The following is a 24,655-nucleotide window of genomic DNA, read 5'->3' on the forward strand; positions in this document are numbered from 1 at the left end:
CTATCTCCCCATGGTATCCAGCAAGCACTATCCAGCAGTACGTTTCTCAGGTGGAATCCGCCTGAAAAGACTTCAAGGCAGATGGGCCAAGCCTTGGACTTCTCAAAAAGCCTCTCACAGTAACATGAGAATGTCTAACAGCAGGAAGCCGAGAAATGTAATGTCAAGAACAGAGAAAAAAGGAACAGGCTTAGAAATAAGCACATTTGAAAAAAACAGTGAAAGATTTGAAAAGATCAGTCCAAATTTAAGAAAGAAGAATTGGCCCCTTACCATTTGAACCTAAAAGAATATACCCAGGGCAAGACAAACTTCAGAAGACATGACACTCTTGAAATACAGAATTTTATTTAGAAACTGTTTAAAGTAGAAAAAAACCCTGTCAAGAAAGACCAGGTGGAAAATGGGTTCCCAATAAAATGGAATTTTAGGGCAACAAAAGTCTAAAAGGCCACAAAAGAGAAATAGCACCACTGTTATTTGAACAATGGCTAGTTACTTGCATTTTTTGGCATTGTTAATCACTGAATCTGGGTTTTCCTCTGAATCCCACACAGAGCATGCACTACACAACAATTTTATCATAAAATATCTGCTTTCTACACACATTTTAGGACAAGCTACCACCAGAAACAAATCAATACAAATACATCAGGGGCTGAACAATCTTCAGTAGTGGGTGACACACATTTTGCAGAATTCTGCCAAACAAAGGAACTGAATAGGCTAGGGGTAAAGCAAATGAGGAAGAGTTAAAGAATGAAATATTTTAAATATTAATAATTAATTCAGACACGGCACTGTATTTTCTGCAAAAGAAAATTAACATTTAGTAACACGCTAACGAATTTTATCTCCAAAGAGATTAGTGCACTGGCAAAGTATTCCGATAACAGTGGAGGGCTGTGGACAGCAGGTACCAAGAACACCCAGCCTTGCAGAGCCCAAGGTAGCGATGGCCTTCACTGGTCACTCCCTTTGCCAGAGGTCCAGAAAGAACTTGCAGCGTGACCACCTGCCTGCTGAACTTACACTCTAAGCAGCAAACTTTAAGGAGCCAAAGAGGAGTCCCCAGTGGGCAAGGGGAGCAGAGAAGAGAAACATGTTCAATGTAAACTTAAAAGACAGTAAAATGGGACACGACCCCCATTCAAATCCCAGAGATGTGAGCAAGTCCCCAAAAGTAGTTGTTAGATTTAAAAACTGGACACACCTCATTTCCCAAAAAACACAATACACAGAAATTTCAGGGATAACTGGAAAAATGGTCAGAGAAATGTTCACTGAAATTGAAGCTCTACAACTCAAACATGTCAGGGCTGAAACACACCCTCTGTTCGTCCAGGCAACAATGCCTCTTGCTTCTCAGGGCAGGGATACAACTGGTCAAGGACACCAAATGGCTTTACAGAGCAACTTTTTAAACTTTCCTTCTGGGCCAAGGTGTAGGCCTTTGCAGATTCAAACAGCCCTGCAAGGCCTGTGAACAGCAGATACCAAAGGTCCAGAGGTCTGGCCCTTCCTTCCCAGACACAATGTCAAACACGTAAATCTGTCACGTTCCATTTTATATTTTGAAATATGGAAGCATATTTTAAATACTCTTAAGGCATTTATTTATTAAAACGTTCTCTGCCAAGATTTCACATTAGCTTAAAATTCAAATCAGTCTTTACATTTCTCTACTGAGGTCTCCACCTCAGTGCATTACATAAAAACACCGTCTCCAGCAATCAGTGTTACCAGCGTCCACACGGGGAGCCCCATGGTCGGCCTCTCTGCTCCCTAGGTGAGCCAGCTAGGTGTTAATACTGCTCCGCTACAAGGTGAAAGCTCCTAACTCAAACTCATTGGAAAAAGAGTGAAACTTCTGCAAAGTGCACTTTAAGAAGAGGTACTTTTTGCTCATGAAAAGAAACCAGTGAGTCCTCTAAGAATAATAAAAGGGAATATTTTACAGTTAAGCACATGATTTGGAGTGAAGAATTCGGATGTTGCTCTGCTGGTCCAGGCTGTTAATACTCTTCTTGCTCCTCCTGTGGGCCCCCTTCATCAGGGATCACAAAGCCTTCCTAAAATGGGAAAATGAGAGGGGAAAGCTATTACTCAGCACCAAGCAAACCAGCAGTTTCTACTGTGGGGTCACTTTCCTCATACTGAAAGCCTCTCAAAGTCTACGGCTCTTCCTGTCTCTACCACACACTTGACATTTAATAGCACAAGGCCAGTGACCACTACTTTTCTTAGACAGTAGAAACAATCTCACAAAAGGCAAAAAAACTGAGCACAAATTTACTCTCAAAAGTTGATTTCTTGATTTTGGCAATGATTTCACACATCAAGTTGTACTTAAATGTGTACGGTTCGTTATGTCAATTATACCTCAATAAGGTTGTTTTAAAAAAAAGAAAATTTACCCTCAAAAATCCCTGAAGTCATGATGGAGTTCAATACAACGCCATCTCCCGTCAATAAGCTGTCCCACAGCCTGCTTTTCCTTTCCGCATGCTTTTGATCACACTTAGGAACCACTCATGCAATTGCAAGTGCTGTGGGTTCACCCAAGACACTCCCAATACCCACAAGAGCGGGAAGACTGACTCCACCTCAGTGGCATGGGAAAACAGCAGATTCACGGCTCCCGCCTCACACTGGCTCCGGGCATTCTGGCATGTGACAGTGGCTACACCACCATAAAAATCCGACTTCCCCTTCAACCACCATCTTTTTTTTTTCTTTTTAAACTAAATCTCTACAGCTGAATTTACCTAAGATAGGACACCATTTATGACACCACTAAAATAATACTCAGACTAGCCCAAGGACCCCTATATCTTCATCACCTCTGTTTTCATTAGCTGCCCAGAGCAAGCCCGGAATAAGGATTTATTAAACAAAGTATTTTTTTCATCATGTCTCGATCCCCCCCCAAATTCACTTGATATGTTTAGAGAACAGTGTTAATGACAATACTAATATTACCTTATGTTTGTATACTGCTATACCATAAAACACTCAGATATACACTGCAGCTTGATCCTACAGACCTTGCTAGGTATGCAGATTCACACAAAAGTAAAGCCAGTCAACAGTGAACATAGCGAGATAGCAAATCCTAAATCTAGGGAAAATCAGTCTTCCATGATCAGCTAATGTGTCATGATTAATATCAGCAGCTTCGGTTGTGTAATAATACACACGAATCCCAAGAAACTGGCCCATAAAGTACTGGGAGGAAATGGGAACCAAGCACAAAGATACAATCTGACAGGTGTGGGCAGGGAACATCAAAAAGGGGCCAGTACCTGGTTCCCAGGTCATGATAAAATGGAGCTAGCACCTCAGGCTGAGGGGTCCAAGCCGTAGGGGGTGGAGTGGGGATGGTGGCGTTATGAGCATTTTGTAGCACTCATCGCCTGTCAGGGGCCATGAACTACAGAAGCAGGGCAAGCCAGCCACCTCCATGTCCTTTTCCTGACTCAAAGGCTCACAGACCTCAAGGCAGAGGCGGAGGTTGAGCAGAGGTGTTCTCTAGCTGACTCTGAGGGGTCAAAGTTCAAGTCTTTTGATAACTGCTACGCTGGAACATACAAGCATCAGCACTGAGTCGGCTGACACCAACCAGATAAAATTTATTTTCTCTGGTGGCAAATGGCAAGAAAACATCCTCATGTCAACACGTACGTCTGTGGCGTAGAGAATGTCCACGATCCTCTGCAATACAGGGTTGTTTTCCCCCTCGTTCTCCTGGCAAATCAATTCAATGTTCCTTAGCTTTCCAAAGTAGAAATCTCTCTCTTTCTCCAAGTCTTCAACAGTAAGTTTCAATACGTTGACCTGCATAAGACATTGAAAAGGGTGAGATACTTGGCATTTATATACCAGTAACATATCACACCACCTGCTAACCCAGAAGAAGAGGTGGCCTTCCATCAAACTCTCTAACAGGGACAAACACCCACTTTAGTTTAATATCGGTTTTCTTCATCTCCAAAGAAATAATGTGGGCCTGTTCATGGCCATCTTGACTCTAACAACCCCAAGGAAAAGGCAGGCCACACCATGAAACATGAGGGAACTTCTCAGGGACTGAGAAAAGATCAAGGAGAAAAAACGATGGGATCCAGAGACAAATACAGAAGCAGAGTCCACAACCCAGCAAAGCAAGGTGGCCAACAATCATAAACTGTGTGCTTATCAGGGCACTGGTCAGTCAAATCCAAGTCTTTCTGCATGTGAAGGTCAATGGAAAGAGACAGTCTGGTCCAGAGAATCAGGATAGAAATGGTGAGCCAGGAGGGGAAGACTAAAGATGGCTACTGCTAGTCAAACACAGCTACAAGTGACAGAGGCCTGGGCATGGAAAACTCAATGGTTCTTACCGGGCTGCCGTATGTTGGGGACGGGGGAAGCGATCCATGACTCAAAAGAAGAGGAGAGGATCCTGGCACCTGTCTCTCTCCCAAGAGAGTTTCAAAAGGGAGACAGGACACGGAAGCAAGGAGCAGACCCACCATGTTCCACAGCTAGCTCCACTGAGCATCCCATCGGCTCACCATGCGTGCTGCAGAATCCTCCAGGCGCCCTGCTGAGGGGCTCTCATTCCCCCCAAAAGGTCCATGAAGAAATAAATTTCAGTGCTTAGGCCAGGTCTATCCAACCAAGAGCAATAAAAGTCGTAACAACTCTCAGGGCCCTTTGCGTATTTGAAGCACGATACATATCTTCATTCCAGTGTATTCAAATCTATGACATGTGAATTTGATTTAACTCTCACGACATGCAAATTAAAAGGCATACCACGCAGCACAAAATCCTCACAGGACACACAGGCCGGGGCCACAGGGAAGGTCAAGCCAGGAAATCAAAGGTGCAGCTGTGGAGAACAATTGGGTAGCAGGGAATTCTGAGAGCCAGAAAGGCACTGCAGAAATCTCGTCCAACCTTCTAAACTGGCTGGAATCTGAAGCAAACCACTTCTTTAGCTTCCCCATGACCTCACAAAGCAGCCAGCTACAGTCAAAGGGATCAAGTCCTGTCCCAGGGTGGAAGAAAACTCCCCCTTCAGAAGCTGCCATCACGAAGCCTCCAGAGATGAGGAGCAGGTGACAAGAACCACCAGGACCATTCTGTCAATTACTTAATTTCAATGTTCATCATCAAAGGCCTGAACAGACCAACCCGAATCAAGGTTCTAAACAGTCTTTCGCTCATCCTTTATCAACCACAGAAATCACTTCACTGCTGCTTGTTGCTTTCTTTAAACTATCAGCCCCAAAGCAGAACATGCCAGGGGATAGCAGGGCAAGAACTGACCAACCCCACCAGTAGGAAGCTGCCTTAAATCCTCAGTTCCAAGATCCAAGAGCCAGGGAAGAGGCCTTCTAATCACATCAGTGACAGGATGAAAAGGAAGTCAAAATGGCTTCAAAAGGTATGCTATACTTTGGAGTCTACCACTCACGATTCACTAGTGCCTCACCCACAAACCCACTCAAACCTCCTCAGGCCTACAAATCATCAAGGGCACCAGAACCCAGCCTTCTGGGCCCTACCTGTGGGGCCAACGCAGCACTCCTCCAGGATATCACTCAATAACTATGTATCCACAAGAAACACACACGAAATACTCAGTATACACTAATAAGTCACTGGCTTTCACTCCCCACTCCTCTAAATGCTTACTAATGAGGTTATTAAAACTCTGTGGCAAGTCATCAATGCCACTCTCAAACCTTCTCTTGTAGTAAAGTAATAGCCATAATCTAGGAAACCCAAGGAGAATGCTTTGGACCTACACTGGCCACTATGGTAGCTGGGGGCCACAAGTAGTTACTTGGGCACTTGAAATGTGGCCAGTGCAATTGAGACCGGCTGTAAATATTAAACACACACTGGATTTCAAAGACCTAGTACAGTCTTCAAACATAAAATATCTCATTGATAATTATTTGTAATGATTACATGTTAAAATGATAACACTTTGGATAGATTCGGTAATGGGTCATGAGAAGAAATTTCATGTGTTTCTTTTCACTTTTTTAAATGTAGCTACTAGAATATTTTAAATTATAGATACGCCTCACATTTCTGGTTTGCATTCTCCTTCTTTCGAACAGTGCTGCTTTGGACTCAACCAAAAGTAAATTTCTCCAGGATGCCTTAAGAAGGTGCCATCACTGCAGCTCTCCTAAGGAAATGAACACTACGAGGAAATCTGTGAAGAATACACTGTTGTCCTCTTATCGTAAGAAGCGCATCTTGCTCTATTTCCCACATCAGTCACGTTCCCCAGACCTCTTCACCTTCATCAAGGGGCACAAATTCAAATACTTCCAAGGGGCCAGACAGATCATGTAAATGAGCCAAGGGATCAGTGACAGAGTATTACAGGTAAGGACTCTGGCAACCTGGAGAGAATCTAAAAAATCCTTCACATTAAAAAAAAATTAAAATGGAAACCCCGTGCAAGCCAAAGTACTTCTGAGGCAGGTGTGAGGCAGCTGGCTCAAACCCCAGCGCAGGACCCGTAACCTCCCCAGGCACACTGTCCTGGTCTGCGAGGCCTCACAGGACTAACACAAAAGTGCAAAAGTGAAACTGAAGCACTCGGGAGAGCAATGGCAAACGGCTCTCAAAACGTCAGCTATTTTTGTTTTTATCATTAACATCTGTATATTTCACCAAGACAATCGGGCTCCTGTGAACTTTTAAGAAAGACAATTCAGGGGCGCCTGGGTGGCTCAGCCGGTTGAGCGTCCGACTTCGGCTCAGGTCATGATCTCAGTCTGTGAGTTCGAGCCCCGCATCGGGCTCTCCATGCTGACAGCTCAGAGCCTGGAGCCTGTTTCAGATTCTGTGTCTCCCTCTCTCTCTGACCCTCCCCCATTCATGCTCTGTCTCTCTCTGTCTCAAAAATAAATAAACGTTAAAAAAAAAAAAAAGAAAAAAAAAAAAAAAGACAGACAATTCAGAATCTATTTCACTCTATCAAGACCACAGACAACAGCCATAATAATTACAATGGTCTCTTATCCACTGCCATTTTCCCCATTTATCCCAAACCCCACCCTAAGAACCTGACAGCACATCAGCTCATGTGGCCCGCTCAACTACCATGAGCAAAATATTAGCCCCACCTCACACAACACACAGTCAGTTCAGAGAGGTTAATTGACCCCAAGAAGTTAAATGGCAGAGTCAGGAAAATCCCCAAATGTATAGAACCCAAAGCCTGTGCCCCATCACACAGGACACGAGCTGAGTGAGCCAAGAGCAGCAGTCTCACAGAAGCCGCTGTGTCTTCTCCTACACAGTACAAGATCAACCCTGTGCTGGCCACCCAGCTTTGGCCTCAGCAACACTGCTTTTCTCTGAGATTGCTTCCTGTGTACATCCTTGCCTGAAAACCAACAGTTTCAGGGAAGTCTTTTTCTCCAGGACTTCTGTACTTCACAGTGACCACGCCCAGTGGGCACTCAAGGCAGCCACACTAATGGGGACGGTGACCCAGTCACCTTGACATTCCCATGGCACCTAGGAGCACAGGGCATGCAGAAATCGAAGACTGAAACAAAGCAAAACAAAACAAAATGAAACAAAACAAAACGAAACAAAAAACTGTGATCTCTTGGCAGGTTCTTACGTCCTGAACTCCAAGGAGCAGGGTTGGGGTCACGAGAGGTTCCAGGTCAAAGTGAGGCCATTGCCTCTAGGTTTTAAGACTTGGCTTTTAGGAAAGTGAAAGGATTCAATCTCAAACTCACAGGAATCATAGAGCATTCCTGATTTTAAAACTGGAATTAATCAAGAGAATCATCCAAAAGCAAGCCAACAAACAAAACTCTACGGACTGGTGAGAAAACACGTAAAAGTCTAAACGTTGTTCAGATCCACAGAGACCTCTGACAAGTACCTTCAGGACATCTAACTAATCCTGAAGTATGCATTTCAAATCACTGAACTGATTAAGAACAAAAGAGCAACAGCGGGCTTTCCATACCAGTTCCACCGAAACTTGGATCTCTAGTGACCCAGGATTTCAGCAGAGAGCCCGTGCAGTCTTCTTTTTAATTACAATTTAGACAGGAACTCTCCTTCATCTTTTGTCAGAGCCAAAATTCAAGAGACACTCTCTGAATCCCACAGAACCCTAACAGTTCCAGAAACCTTCAACAGGGTTCTAGCGTAGGGGTGGGCTTCCAAAGACATCGGTCTCCGTCACACTAACAGATCTTAGAAACGCCTGACCCCTCTCTTCCACCTCCACCTGCACACTCACAGTCCTCACACAGCACCCAAAGTGCTCACATGTCACGAGGACTGCTTCAGCAGGGGGACGAGGCAGGTCTTTCTACAAGAGCACCGACAGCCCTCCCGTGGTCAGTGCTGCCAAGAGTCCGTCCCCCGAAGTGACTCCCGTCTTGGACAGAGGAGGTGCCTACCTGCTGCATCAATTCAGCTGCTTCGTCATCCCCGTTGCCCACACCAGGATTCTTTCGCACCACACCTGGGCCAGCCTTAGGGGTTGCAGTAGTTCTGTGGGTCGCAATGGGCCTCTGTGGAGCTGAGAGAGGAGCAGAGCTTTTTTTAAGAGGAGAAATTTCAAGACCAAAAGAACGGACGGGGCAAGAGGAGGCTGTGAACAACTGCCCTCCACAGCTGTGTAGTGAAGGGACCCAACGTAGAGAGCCCAGCATGCAAAACAGCACTCCCACGTTTGCCCAAGGTGGTTTTTATCCTGGCAGCAGAGTCAGGTACTGACTTTAGCCACCATCTTTGGTGCTGGGAATGAGTCCCTCTGTGAGGTCTTTCTTCCACTGTGGTTAAGAGGACTATCACCTGAAAGAGACACAGTCATTCTGGCGCATACAGACGGTCCACCTTAACCTAGCTCCAACCAAATCCACTAACAGGGACAACTCCATGGAGCAAAGGCAAACTTCATGCCAGGAGTGAGCTCACAGCCCCAGCTGCTGTCAGGTGCCCAAAGTTCCCCATCTGGGAAGTCAGATGCCCTCTACCTTAGAACCTCAAGCTTCTTGGCTTGGGAAGGGGAGGGTGATAGACACTGCTGTTACCGCTAATTACCTCAAAACCTGCACCTTGTTCACTTTTAAAAGGTGTTTAGGAGGGTTATGAGAGAAAAGCAACACCCTGACTAGGATTTACAGACTTCTCTGTACGTAGAGCCAAAAAAGGTAGTGAAGTTAAAACATGGAAAGAGCAGCCAAGTTAAAACAATCAAGGATGGGCTACCTTGAGGTAAATTTATCACCCATGATTTTAATCATGTATTCAGCAACTATTTTGTAAAGCTGCACATTATGCCAGGCTTAAAAATATCTGATCTTCCTGATACCCCAAACTATTCAGTAACCATAAGGCCTTTCACCCACAGGTACAGGCATTCCTCTGGATGATTTCTAGTCTGCGTTCATCCCCAAGATTGAATGCTTACTACAAGTCTCCACTTGCCTGTTACCAGCACCTGAAATACGAAATGTACAGGGTTACCTACACAGATCCCCACTCTAAGAAGCTAACACCCAGTATTTGGAGAAATCAGAACTTTCATACACTCTGCTGATGGGAATGTAAAACGCTGCAGCCACTTGGAAAATAGGTAGTTCTGCAAAAGGTCAGAGTAACCACATGACCCAAGAATTGTGTTCCACAAGTATATACCTTTGGATATATGCCAAGAGAAATGAAAACATAGGCCCACACAGAAACCTATATAGGAGTGTTCAAAGCAGCACTACTGATAACAGCTCAAGAGTGGAAGCAACCCAAATGATCATCAAGTGGTGAACAGATACATGGTACGTGGTACGGCCATACAATGCAGTATAACTTAGCCATTAAAAACCACCAAGTACTGCCACGTGCTACAACGTGGATGAATCTGGGAAACATTATGCTAAATGAAAGAAGCCAGACACAAAGACCACATACTCTATGATCCTCTTTATGTGAAATGTCCAGAATGGGTAAATCCACAGACAAAGCAGATCAGTGGTTGCCTGGGGTTGAGGGGAAGGGAAGAGCTAGGGGAAAACGGGAAGTGACCGCGACAGGGCACACACGAGGTTTCTTTTTGGGAGTAATAAAAATATTCTAAAATTGGATGTGGTGATAGTTGAACATATCTGTAGATATACTAAAAAGAACTCAAGTGTCTATTTTAAATGGATGAATTGTACGGCAAGTGAATCACATCTTAATAAAGTTGTATATCCATAAAGCTATGAAAATTAAGAGTACTCAATGTCCCTCTCTATCTACCAGGTGGATCAGCCTCTCTCTCAAGGTACTATGGGATCTTAACTAATATTCTTGCTACCTTCTGGAAAAGGAGGAGTTAGCATTTGTAGAACACCTGCCCTGTCCCAAAGCGTATGTGTGTTTTATGAATACACTACAGGTTTTGGGAAACCTACCAGGCCAAAACCTTCTAGAGAAGGTCTCTAAAAACTGCCTCCCAGATTCTGCTGGCATCACAGCAAGCCAAAGCCACTAAGCAGCTCAAATTTTAGGGAGGACAGGGAAGCCTGAAGTAAGCACAGGAAGCTGGTCTGCAGACAGAACGATGATGCAGAGAGCCAAGCACAGTCCCTAAGAGACCTAGGAAACTCCTTCAGTTCCTAGGTATTCACATCTGGCTGTAACTTCCCATCCTAGGGTCCTGTGAAATGTCCTCATGTTCAAACTAAAGCTCTCTTCTATGTGAGCTGACCTGAAGAATTTCTACCCCACACAAGTAAACAGTGTTGACAAAATTAAATTCATTGAATTCATTCAGGCCTCAAGAATAACCCTCTGGGGCAAGTACTGAAATTCCCACTTTATACACAAAGAAACTGTGGGGCAGAGATGAAGTGGCTTAAATAGGGCGACAGTGACCCAAGAACAAACACAGGTCTGCCTGATGCCACAACCCATGCTCATACCACATGGCTGGGAGTGAGCTGCTTAATCTCCCAAAGCCAACAGCTGCTCAAGAGATTCTGACTGAAGGCTGAATGAATACTTGGAATACTATTATTTGGAAATGGTGTTTTTGTTTTGTTGTTTTACCTGCACTGCTAGAGCTGAGAGGTTTCTTCGGTTTGTTCAGAGCTGGAGCAACAAGGGAGGGAGCCACTGCAGTTTCTTGACCTTGTCTGGCAGCTACGGGGTCATAGTCTTTTCCATCATAGTTTGCATCAAAAAACTTCTTGAACCACTGAACAAATTCAAAATTGTCCTGAAACTTTCCTTTTACTAATTTGTCCACAGGAATTATCTGCAGAGAAATATCAAGACTATTTAGCCCAAAGCAAGAGGCTTTTGGCAAGCATCAAACATGTCCATGCATCAAATCAGTATAAAGCTCTGCCAAAAGGAGAAAAAAAAATTTTTAGAGGCAAGAACTTAGTGCTAAGTAAGCCCCTGAAAGTTTATAGAGCAAGTTTAATTCAGTTTGCTTTCCACAAAGTACTTAGACCTGGCAACCACCCTCCCAGTCCATCAAAAGGAATTAGAAAGGCAAAAGAATAAGCATCATTTGTATCATATGAAAGTCACATACACATATCCAAAGGCATCGTAAGACATGTCACTGCACTGTAAAGAGTAAATCTCCTATGCAACCTGCACGGCCACAGTGCCTATCACAAAGTATGAAACCTAGAGCACAAACCAACCACCGGTACCTATAATGAACTGTTGAAGAAAATTCTGTCGTGTCAACCATATCTCAGTAAAACTGGGAAAAAAAAAAAAAATTCATCCAGAAAAAAAAGAAAGGGGGAAAAAAATTCTGTCTTAAAAACCGCTCAAGGTACATAATCAGTCCCAGAACAGATTTCTACAAAACGGTTATGTTTTTCAAGTAATTCCAATCCTATTAAAATATACTTTAAGGACCCTGTAAACTTTTTTATTGTACAAGGATCGTGTTATCAGTTATGACCTCAAATTGTTGGACCGTTGGCCAGAGTGTAATTATCTTTTAACTCTTCAAGGATTCCAGTGGCAATTGTATTTTTATAAAGAAGAATGTATGTAATAATCTGAACCATATCTACCCCTCTAAGCAAATAAATACAATTTTAAGAAATTACTTTGTATGATACTGAAGCATTTACAAACAAAATGTTACATGTGGAACTCACTTCTCAATACTCCCTGACTACAGCAGGAGGGGTAAAGGTATATCTGAAACAAACTGGCCATGATTTGATAATTGCTGAAGATCATGAGGGATCATCGTACTATTCGCTCTACTTTTGTATGCTTTAGAAATTTTCCTTGTTGAAAAAAATAAAGCATAGGGATGTATGGGTGGCTCAGTCGGTTAAGTGTCCGACTTTGGCTCAGGCCATGATCTTGCAGTTCATGGGTTTAACCCCCGCATCGGGCTCTATGGACAGCTCAGAGCCTGGAGCTGCTTCAGATTCTGTGTCTCCCTCTCTCTCTGCCCCTCCCCTACTCACGCTCTGTCTCTCTCTCTCAAAAAATAAAATAAACATTAGAAAAATTTAATAAATAGAATAAAATAAAATAGAACTCTATGAAAAGAAAAATTACTGCATATAATAAGCTACACCTAGTTTAAACTATGCCTGGTAACAAAATGATTTTCATTCAATACAAATGTATGTTCTATGTATTCTATAGAGACAAAACTAAAATAAAAATAAGACTGATTTCATAGTAAATACAGACCAGAGACACCAGGAAGATAATGAGTGATTACAAACTTTACTAAAAAAATGTTTTTCCCCAAAAATGACTTAAAAGAATAAACCATTCTAGGGGAGCCTGGGTAGCTCAGTTGGTTGAGTGTCTGACTCTGGCTCAGGTCATGATCTCATGGTCTGTGGGTTCAAGCCCTGCAACAGGCTCTGTGCTGACAGCTCAGAGCCTGGAGCCTGCTTCGGATTCTGTGTCTCCCTCTCTCTCTGCCCTTCCCCCACTCAGTCTATCTCTCTCTCTCTCTCTCAAAACTAAACATTAAAAAAATTTTAATAAAAAATTTAAAAAAATAAAAGAACAAACCATTCTAATGAGGGGGGAGGGGAGAAACATTAATTTTGCAGTAATACATTATCTATTAAAACAGAGATAACATTTGTCCTTAATGAAGTCTGGTGGACTGTGTTTCTGGTACCTTCAAATATCATTGGGGGCAAAAGGGAACTTGCCAGCACCCACAAGGGATCTTCCCTATACCCTGCTATAAAAAGCAAGTATTTCTAGAATCTTCTCTATTAGAACTACTTATTCTACCATATGTTATGCTTTACAGATGTAAATCCAGGGATAAAAAGGATTAGATCTCAGACTAATAAAGATTAAACAGTATTATTAAAAAAAAAAAAAATCATGAGGACAGATTTACAGGTTGATTCCTCCAAACGCTAGTAACTTCAAAATAAAGGAGAAAAACAACAGGAGAACCAAGGATAGGAGGGTAGAGGGAAGCTTTGCTCCCAGTAAATTCTATGTTAACTGGAGAAAAGATAACTATATGAATTGGGCTGGGGGCGGGGGGGGGGGGAGGGGGGAAGGGGAGCAAATGTCCACTAGTAACAATTACTAGTTAAGAAACAACCTAAAAAGAAAAATCTAAATCAAAGAATAAAATTTACTTACTTTGTCAACACCCATTCTCTTAAAACCTGCTTGTAGTATTTTGAAGTTCTGGATGTATTCGTGTTCTAGCTTAGCCTGGAATTTCACTTTTTTCAGGGCAATGGAGCCAGGGAACAGCATGTCCATAAACTGACAATAGGCAGCCCCTGAATGAACAACAAGAGAATAAAATACACACTTAGGTCATTAAATGCTACGATTAAAAAAGCAGGATGAACTTTTACTCAGACCTATTTAACCCATGTACAATTCAAAAAATTGTTAATTGGACCCTACTGGGGTGCCTGGCTGGCTCCATTGATAGAGCATGCAACTCTTGATCTTGGTGTCGTGAGTTTGAGCCCCACATTGGGGGTAGAGTTTACTTCAAAAAAATTAATTAATTAAAAAAATAACAAGGTAGATCTATAAAACCCAAAAGCTTCATTACCACATGACTTCAAAGTCAATTTCTCAAAATCAGTAACAAGACTGGTTTCACCTAAGTTCTAACACACTTGCAATGCAGAAGCCTGTGATGAGGAGAAAAGAAATGTTTCTATGAAATTTTAAAACTATTCTTTGTAACAAACCAGCATGACAATAAAATGACCACTATAAAGAAAAATTAACCCTAGTGGCACATAGGTGGCTCAGCTGGTTAAGTCCAACTTCAGCTCAGGTCATGATCTCAGGGTGTGAGTTCAAGCCCCACATCGAGCTCTGCACTGACCCTGTGGAGCCTGTTTGGGATTCTGTCTCTGTCTCTCTCTGCCCCTCCCCCAATCACGTGTGCTCTCTCTAAAAACAACTTAAAAAAAAAAGAAAAGAAAAAGAAAACGAATGCCTAGAAGAGCAAAAACAGAAAGAGAGGTGACTCTGGTTTTTTGCAAGGACATACCCTCCTCTCCACTAGCAAGAGTAGGGATTTCCCAAGTACTTTAAAGATCCATCCTCTGCCCTAGGTTAAATAAATATTTTTCTAAGATGACTGTCTCCCTGAGGTTTTACATCTCTACATAAACTTAACCCAACAGTTTATAAAGAAAGTTAAATAGAAGACACTTTTGTGTTCTCCCATTTAATTTTTTTAAAGTAACTACAGACAATCATTACACAGATTTCATCCCATTTGCTTTCCAATTTCATTCCTTCCCCCCACTTTCCCATTTTTTCCCATCACCACCCCCAAAAATATTTCCTTGGTGCTTAAAATGTCCATGAATGTAACTCCTCTAATGCCTACCAGACCACACTCTCCTCAGACAGGGAAGGGTTCCCAGTGCACTGAACTGTCCCTGCAGGGCTAAAGGTTAAAGGGGCCAAAGGAGCCAACCAGGGGTAGGGACAAGAAACCCAGGGACGAACCAAGGGGCATTCTGCAGAGCGAGACTGCTGTAATACACACTGTCAACTTACTTTAAATCAGGCCAATCTGGCTCCCGGCCAGTTCTAGCATAACAGTGCCATTATCATCATTTTTGGAAAGAAGATGCAAAGGGCAGAAGCACTTCAGTGACCACAGTGACAGTCTGAGTAGAAACAAGCATCAGAAAGTGAAAGCCTGGTTTTCGAGGTGCCAGATTTACTTTCTTGTCCAACAAAAATATACTGAAGGAATTCTAGGTCCAGGGATTCAATTAGCAGTATTTATATTTTTAAAATAGGGACACCAAGAGCTTCCTACATTCTAGAGGACAATGACCAAGTGTCTTTAACAAACTAAGAGCATAAAGAAGGGTAATCTGTTACATTTAAAAAGAGTCACAATTTGGGGCGCCTGGGTAGCTCAGTCGGTTGAGCGTCCGACTTTGGCTCAGGTCATGATCTCACGGCTCGTGGGTTCGAGCCCCACGTCGGGCTCTGTGCTGACAGCTCAAGAGCCTGGAGCCTGCTTCTGCTTCTGCTTCTGTGTCTCCCTCTCTCTCTGCTCCTAACCCACTCACATTCTGTCTCTGTCTCTCTCAAAAATAAACATTAAAAAAAATAATAAAAAGAATCACAATTTACTAATTGTAATGTAAATGTGATGCATAAAAATCAGCTTAAAAAGCGCATGCACGTAAACCCACACACACACACACACACACACACACACACACACACACACACAGAAAATAATCTATTAAGCATCTATACCCACAGCACTGCTCTACACATGAAAGGAAATTTTCTGAAACAGCAAAATAATGTGCATTTACTAAATGCACACTATTCTCAAGCGATCCATGAACTTCTGGCTAAAGTCAACCAAAACCACTTAAAAGCAGTAGTCATATGCCTCTCAGAAAAAACCTGTTTGATGAACTATCACAGTTCCTTATTTTAGAGCCAGAAGAATCCTTAGAGCCATCATAAATTTAAAAACTGAGGACGAAAAACTGTGGCCAAGACCACAGAGGCCAGAGAGCAAGCTTAGAACCAGACCCCAGGTATCCTGAACTCCCCGCCCACCGTTCTTTTGCACAGTACCATCATCTTACATCCTCTTAGAACAACTTATAGTTGAATAAAGAAGCATTTCCTAGATGGGGAGAAAAGATATACCATGCTGCTACACTATAGCTGGCTGAAGCAGAGAAATGATACATAAAAAAAAACATTAACACCTCATAAAAATGGACAAGGTAATTGGACAATTCACAAAAGAAATATAAACACATCCGGGGGTCCAGTCGAAGGCAGTTAATTAAAAAAAAAAAAAATAGGGCAAAGATTCACTTACAAAACTATGCTAACTTTATTCACGGGTGTTAAAAAAAAAAAAATGGAAGCAACCTTTATGTCCAACAGTAAGAGCAATCAATTAGCACACCATCTTCCTGAGAAATTATGCAAGTATCCAAAATACATTTTTTGGGGGGGGTGCCTGGGTGGCTCAGTAGGTTGGGTGTCTGACTTCGGCTCGGGTCATGATCTCGTGGTTGGTGGGTTTGAGCCCCGCGTCTGGCTCTGTGCTGACAACTTGAAGCTGGAGCCTGCTTTGGAGTCTGTGTCTCCCTCTCTCTCTCTCTCTCTCTGCTCTTCCCCTGCTCACACTCTCTCTCTCTCTCTCTCTCTCTCTCTCTCTCTCTCTCTCAAAACATAAATAAACTATAAAAAAATTTTTTTTAAATACATTTTTTTATTTTGGGGGGGAACTCAAGATTTAATATTAAAAGAAAGAGCAAGATACAAAAAACTTATCTACAAAATATCTTCATATATATAAATAGTCATTTAATACATATGTATAGAAAAACAACTAGAAGAAAATACAACCTATCAGGTTAAACCATATGAAATTACTGTTTTTTAGATCAAAAATGACTAAATAGTGGCCATCTCTGGGGGATGGTACTGGATGCATTCTATCTTTTAAATATTCAAGTATGTACTATGGTAAATATTACTTTAAAAATTTTTTTGTTTTTAAGTAAACTCTACACCCAACATGGGGCTTGAACTTACAACCCTGAGATCAAGAGTCACACCCTCCACTGACTGAGCTGGCCAGGAGCCCCAGTAAATATTACTTCTATAATTAGAACACACAAAAAAAGAAGGTAAATGTTTGAAAGAAAAAAATTTATCAGCTGCCTTTCACAAAAGGGCTGAAAACTCCTGGCCTAGAAATGTCTCAACTGGATACAGAACAGGTTAAAAGGAGCCTGCAGTCCAGTCTGCCTTAAGAACAAAGGCTGGCAACATAAGCAGGGCCCCTCTCAGATGGCTGCTGACCCAGCGATCTGTGGCAGGAGAACAGGCCCACATAATCTGTGGCCTGAAGATGTAGACGGACTTAGGGCAGAACCAGCTTATGTCACTGAGTCAACCACGAGTCTCACCAACTGCTACGGCACCCCCCTACCAAGATCTGTGCTGCAAGCAGAGAACACGAAACAGTGCAACCCCTACTCCAAAAGCCTGCGAGATCTCAAGTGCACTGGTCCTCAATCCTTTCGGGTGCGAAGAGCCCTGAAGCATGAGATGAAAGCTGTAGCCAACATTCCACGCGAGAGATGCTTGTCTATCAGAAGACTCCAGATGAAGAGCTCCCAAGGTTCTAACACATCACACAGAAAACACACTAACTACTAAATGTAAGCATGTTCAGACTTTAGAGAATAGGCGAGGCATCAGTCATCTTAAAGGAGGAATAAAATTTGGAAAAAGAGGGCTATGAGGAGCCATTAATGCAGACATTAAAAACGGCCTTGGGCGCCTGGGTGGCCCAGACGGTTAATCGTCCAACTCTTGATTTCTGCTCAGGTCATTATGGGTTCAAGCCCCATGTGAGGTTCTGTGCAGATGGTGCAGAGCCTGCTTGGGATTCCCTTCCTCACTCTGCCCCCTTCTGTCTCCCTCTTTCTCCCACTCCCTCCCCCTCTCTCTCAAAATAAATAAATAAACTTAAAAAAAAAAAAAATCAGCCTCAAGGGGCCCCTGGGTGGCTCAGTTGGTTGAACATTCGACTCTTGATTTTGACTCAGGTCATGATCCCAGCTTCATGTCGGGCTCCGCGCTGAGCACGGACCCTGCTTAAGATAGTCTCATTCTCTCTCTCCCTCCCCCTCTCCCTCCCCTCCCTCAAAAATGAACATTAAAAAAAAAAAAACTTTCTCTCTGCCCCTCTACCCCACTCACATGCACTCTCTCTAAAAAACAAAAAAATTTAAAAATTAAAAAAAAAAAATCAGGCTCAAGATATTTTAACATGGGAAAAATAATCCTATTTTGATTTTAAAAGCAGGAAACAAAACTGTCCAATACATACATGCGCTTGTACTTGTTATTTAATTTAAGGGTCTGTAAGAACAAGAGACTGGAAAGAAACCAAATGTCCACTGACAGGGGACTGCTCTGAGGAAACTAGGTCTTACACAGACAAAAAGAAAGCAAAGTGGCATCAGCTATATGGATATGAAACACTTTGGAATATATAATGTGATTACACATGCTACCATCTGTGTAAAAAGGAGGAAAAGAGAACACACACTCATAAAATATGGATGGATGTTTCTGCCTGTACATATACCCTCTCTCTGGAGCAAAAATGGGAGTCACTAGTTGACAGAGTTAGAAGGAAACTTTTCAATTTATCTTTTTTTATCTTTATCTTTTTGTTCCTTTTGAATTTTAAACCACTTTGAAACCTTCAGTTATTCAAAAAATAAAAACTATATATACAGTTTATGTCAATTATGTTTAACGCTTATAGGAAAGTACTGCAAGTACAGCTAAAATGAATGACTTTGGGCAAGTTGCTTAACTGTGCCTCAGTTTCTCCACATATAAAATGGCGATGACAGTCCTTATCTCCCAGGTTATATGTGTAAAGCACTCTGGAAAGTGTCTGGCCTATTGTAAGTGCTCAATAAATAAAGCCATAATTAAGGGGGAAAATACATCTAAAAGATAACAATGACTATCACTAATTGTGACATTACAGCAAATTATGGTTTTCTTAATGTTCCATAAGGACGACCTAAATTACTTGTATTAGAAAAAAATTTCTTGAGGCATCTGGGTGGCTCAGTCAGCTGAACGCCCAACTTGGGCTCAGGTCACGATCTCACAGTTCATGAGTTCAAACCCGGCATTGGGTTCTGTGCTGTCAGCTTGGGGCCCGCTTCAGATCCTGTCTCCCTCTCTCTCTGCCTCTCCCCCGTGCACGTGCACACACACGCACACTCCCCCCCTCTCAAAAATAAACATTTTAAAAACAAGAAAAAACTTTATCAAGGAGGTGCTTGAAGAGTCAGGCAAAAAATTGGAAGAGATACTTTCTTGAACAGAGTCATGACTCAATAAACATGGTCTCAGGGCACCTGGGTGGCTCAGTCAGTTAAACCACCAACTCTTGACTTCAGCTCAGGTCATGATTCCAGGGTTGGGCTCTGCACTGAGCATGGAGGCTGCTTAAGATTCTCTCTCTCCCTCTCCCTCTGCTCCTAGCCCCCACTCAGGCACACTCTCTCTCTTAAAAAAGAAGAAGGGGGGGCTGGGGTCTCTGAGAAAGGCTGTGGACCACTGTAGTATGAGAGAGTGGGGGCAGGGGAACCCGAGGGGAACGTGTGCCTAGCTAGGCCACTGTGGCAGCACTAAGCAAACTGAAAAGGGGCGGGATCCAAAGCATCCCTCAGAAGACATACTGCACTTGGTGAATTAGCCTCTTTTGAGGCCTGAAACACTAGAAGAACAGTGGAATCGTGGCTCCAAATGAGTGTCTGGAAAACCTGAGGAGAAAAAGCGGAGGAGGCCTGGCTAGGGGCGTGGTCACACTCGGAGCAGCATGAGCAAGCTTGACAGGCTGTTTAGAGAAACTCGAGGGCTCCTGCAACCAGCTGAGGAAAAAGGAAATCTAGCATTTGCCAGGGACTGTCTGCACACCTCACACCTTTCCTATTCTGTGCAGCACAGGAACCATGGAGGAGGCCAGGCTAGAGAACAGAAGACAATCCGAGAAAGCGGAGATGAGAACATTCAGGGAGGGCCACTCTACAGGTTCAAAGCACCACTCTGGACCCTTGGAAACATGCAGAGGGGCCTGAATATGGAACAGAGGACTGGTTCACAAAAAGCAACCAGCATCCCCTCTCTGACACAAGCAATCCCTCATCCAAATTATTCTCTGTGATTAGGGGTTTTTCCTTGATGGCTGTTCTTCCAAAATACTTGATGACTAGCTCTCAAAAACAGGGAGACTGTGAAATGGAAATACATCTTGAAACAACCTGACAACTCTGTCTCTGAAAGTTATCCTCGCCTTACCTCACAAGAGCCAAGCAAGGCTTGTTTCACTGCTGGGACGGGGAGGAGGGTGGGGGGTTCACAATGCTGACAAAACTTGGCCATTTCACAGGCAACCGGCACATTAGTTGTGTAGGAACTCAGAGCTTTGCCCTCTCCAGAGAAAAACCTATCCCTACCCTTCTAGGCTTGTATTTGAAAGAAAATGCCAGTCAGCTTGATGCTATGCTTATCAGAGGTGAGACCAGGAGGGACCAGGCACCAGCTTTGGTTAAAGGCTACTGGGAGGCTGCTTAGGCCTTGGGAAATTCAAGAGTCTGAGGAAGCTCACTTTCTCTATGACTCCAATCCCCTGGCAGCAGGCCTTCTCCAGGGACACGGTTTCTGCAGCTCATCCTGTTTGGTCTCATACTGAAAGCCGAGACCCGGTTTTCTAAGCATCAGGGTGAAACACAATGCAAACATCTGCATACTTGGAGAGAACTCCTAAACAGCTCTCCAGAGGAAAACTAGCTACGCATGAATAAAAGTTTGTTTACAAGTCACGGTTAAGTGTCCTGCACTTAGCACTTTCTGCTAGGGAAAAGCACTTTATCTAGGGTAAGAAAAACGGCAGGCAGCTCACAAAGTGGAAATTCTTCACAGGGGTTTTTAATGAGATAGTATCACTGTAATTAATGATATGTAATTCACATTTGTTTAACTCTCTTCCAAATGCTTCTTTTTAAAAAAATTATCACGTATGCAGCAGAGTGTAGGCTCTGTGGTCAGAAAGATGTGGGTTCAAAACCAGGCTCTGTAATGCATAAGCTGTGCCCCACGGGCAGTCTCCTCTCTAAGACAAGCATGCACCCTCCCCAGAGAGATCTACACTCACCTCCAGAGTCTGGCAAGAATCAGTATCTGAGAGCTATTTTTACAGACGGGCCTCAGAACAGCCCAATAGGTGGGCCTGGTCCTACTTCCCTAGTTTACAGATGAGGAACTAGAACATAGAGGGACATGTCCAAAATCACATGGCTCAGAGCAGACTGAAGCCTCTTCATGCCCAGTCCTGACTATCCACAACAGCTCCCTGTCTGAATGAGATAAATCTGGAGCCAGATCATATATGTACCACTTATCTACACATGAAAAGAGTTCTCATTTTCCAATTGAGTAAGTGAAATATACCTCAGAGTATATATATGGAAAGAGATAAATTTTAGGGAGAAATTGCTGGTGAAAAAGCTGGCCCCAATGAAAATTAGGATGACCTCATCCCCACATTAGTCACAAATCACGGGGCAAACAAGTGCTTTAAGAGCCTCAAACAAATGGGGATGCGGTGATGGGACTGAGGAAGTGAACGGAAACCAGGGGAAAGGCAGCACAGATCTAAGGCTGGCAACCTGTGCCCGCACCCAACCTGTGCCCACTACGACTGAGAAACAAGCATGACTCATAGGCACCATTTCACTACAGAACTTTACATGAAGCCTTCCTCTGACCACCTGTAAAACCCAGATTAAACATCCCAGGGGATATAACAAGCCAAGCAAGTGAAACCAAGAGCAAGACTAGAACCTAGCTATAAAATAAGGAAGTACAGAAGCTGAATTCATTTAAAAAAAAAAAAAAAAACACACAAATGAAAGCAGTCATTTTATTTTTAATGTTTATTTTTGAGAGAAAGAGAGACAGAAAGACAGTGTGAGCAGGGTAGCGGCAGAGAGAGAGGGGACACAGAATCCGAAGAAGGCTCCAGGCTCTGAGCTGTCCACACAGAGCCTGACACAAGGCTCGAACTCACGGACCGAGAGATCATGACCTGATCTAAAGTCAGACGCTTAACCAACTGAACACCCAGGTGCTCCTGAAACCAGTCAGTTTAAATCAATACAAATGGCACCAGTAAAAGAAAAGTCCAGAGAGCAAGGAGGGCATAGGAGCTAAAGAACATCGGCTCTTGATTTAAACAAAGGTTCAAGTCTCATTTCTGTTCTTGGTTGTATAACTGGGGACTTATCACTCAATTTCTCTAAGCCCATTTCCTCATCTGTAAACTGAGCTTAATAAACATCTCTACCTCATGAAGGTATAGTGAGAGTTACACGAAGAGATATTGGAAAAACATTTACATGACCCTGGCACGTAAGCGTTCAATTAAAGGACCGCTACTGTTACTACCATGAGAAGCTGAGGGTTCTAATTCTCTACCCCACAAACAAGATTAACAACTGAAGGAGCAGCAGAATACACATCTCATCCTTCTGGCATATTTTTGACCCCACCTCCTATCTGTAGTAGATCCAGTTTTGGTAACCCCAACACAATTCTTATCATGTCAGGACAGTCAGGAGCAGGTAGCACAACCCTCAAAAGGTGAGACAGAAAGTCTTCAGGGGACATAGAAACCAATAACACCTTCATGAAAAATAATTACCAAGAGCCTGAAGTTCATACCCTTTAATCTAGTAATTCCATTTCTAGAAATCACTATGGAAAAATTAGAAACCACCTAAATGTCCCCAGTCAGGAAGATGTTAAACAACTCCAGCATATCCAAAGAAATAGTACGTAGCCATTAAATTTTTTTTTTTAATGTTTATTTATTTTTGACAGAGAGAGAGAGACAGAGCATGAGCGGGGGAAGGACAGAGAGAGAGGGAGACACAGAATCCGAAGCAGGCTCCAGGCTCTGAGCTGTCAGCACAGAGCCCGATGCGGGGCTCAAACTCATGAACCGTGAGATCATGACCTGAGACGAAGTCAGGCGCTTAACCGACTGGGCCACCCAGGCGCCCCGTACATAGCCATTAAAAATAAGTCATTTTTCAGAGCACCTGGGGGCGCTCAACTGGATAAGCATCAGACTTCAGCTCTGGTCATGATCTCATGATTCGTGAGTTCAAGCCCCACATCAGGCTCTGTGCTGTCAGCACAGAACCTGCTTCGGATCCTCTGTCCCCCTCTCTCTGTCCCTCCCCCACTTGTCCTCATTTTCTCTCAAAAATAAACGTTTTAAAAAAAAAATAAGTCATCTCTTGGGGTACCTGGCTCAGCTGGTTAAGCAGATGGCTCTTGGTTTGGGCTCAGGTCACGCTCTCACGGTTTGTGAGTTCAAGCCCTGGGTCGGGCTCTGTGCTGACAGTGCAGAGCCTGCTTGGGATTCTCTCTCTGCCCTTCCCATACTCATGTGTGCATGCATGCTTTCTCTCTTTCTCAAAATAAATAAATAAACTTTAAACAACAAAGTCATTTTTATGACAGTGAATGACACCAGAGAACATTCACAACATAGTTAACTGAAAAAAGCTGGGACACATACAAATATATATATATGTGCACAGAAAAGTGAAAGCAAACCCCAAGGGCAGTTTTCTCTGAATACTGGAACTATGGGCATTTTTTATTTTCTTCTTTTCAGTTTTCTAAATGTCAATTAGTATACACAAAAACAAAACACGTTTTTGTTCTTGTTTTAAATCATTACCTCTCCGCGAAATCCTTGTTAAACAACAGTTCCATAAAACTGTGGTTGAGATGGCATTTGCAGGTCTTTGGTCTTGTGCTACTTGGGAATAAGAAATGCCACTGATAAAATACAAAACTAGAACAATTATAATTTCCGTCTTCAAATAAAATATTTCAAATCTGGACGCACAAGTGTGCAGATGGAAAAGCCGGGCTAGGCAGCAGGCGGCAGGATGTAGAGATGGTGGCACGCGGGCCAGAAGCACCCTCTCAGCACAGTTCCTTCTAGAAGTGGAACTAGGGCAGGGTTGACACAGAACCTGAACCAGTGGCCTCTGCAGTCAGATACAGGCCTGTGCACTCCTAAAGGACCTGCAGGCTTTCCTGGAAAAATGGCGTAGTGGACTTCTCTTACCTGAACACAACTGTTCGATCTTTGTCAGATTCAGCTGCAGAGACTCATTGATCCAGGCCAGCATGTCATGTCGACTTAGGTTATCACTGGTGACGGACGTCGAGTATACGTTCACTGCCATCTTCTACAGGTGAGGAAGCAGGTGAGGAAAAGAGAAGGGCTCACGTTATTAGGCATGCAAGGGAGAGCAAGCCATTTCCTGGAGTCACCCAAACCTGTAGTACACAATTTTTAAGCTTCGCATTCTTCCCCAAGAGGCCAAATCAAACACTACGATTCCACCCCAGCTTGGAGTGCCACACATAAGCATGACCCTGGATGAATTGCCCAACACCCACCAGCCTAAAAGTTAGGCCCCATTCTAATGTGATTTGTATAAAATTTGAAGATAACAAAGACACTATATAAAGAGATGATTAAATGCTTTATGAA

At 43.1% G+C, this 24,655-nt stretch overlaps 1 protein-coding gene across 2 annotated transcripts in view; it reads right to left on the reverse strand.

Annotated features, from left to right (window-relative positions):
* Positions 1 to 331: 331 nt before the first annotated feature.
* Positions 332 to 24,655, reverse strand: part of MAPRE1 (microtubule associated protein RP/EB family member 1) — a 30,268-nt gene continuing 5,944 nt past the window's right edge. For both annotated transcript variants that reach the window (XM_042980630.1, XM_042980631.1), the window contains exons 2-7: positions 24,224 to 24,347; positions 13,642 to 13,787; positions 11,080 to 11,287; positions 8,445 to 8,566; positions 3,685 to 3,837; positions 332 to 2,072 (exon numbers count right to left, since the gene is read on the reverse strand). In XM_042980630.1, coding sequence (XP_042836564.1) covers positions 2,016 to 2,072; positions 3,685 to 3,837; positions 8,445 to 8,566; positions 11,080 to 11,287; positions 13,642 to 13,787; positions 24,224 to 24,344 — 807 coding nt within the window. In that variant the 5' untranslated portion in view covers positions 24,345 to 24,347 and the 3' untranslated portion in view covers positions 332 to 2,015. The remainder of the gene's footprint in view (positions 2,073 to 3,684; positions 3,838 to 8,444; positions 8,567 to 11,079; positions 11,288 to 13,641; positions 13,788 to 24,223; positions 24,348 to 24,655) is intronic.

Source organism: Panthera tigris, chromosome A3 (assembly GCF_018350195.1).
Source record: "Panthera tigris isolate Pti1 chromosome A3, P.tigris_Pti1_mat1.1, whole genome shotgun sequence".
Lineage (NCBI taxonomy): Eukaryota > Metazoa > Chordata > Mammalia > Carnivora > Felidae > Panthera > Panthera tigris.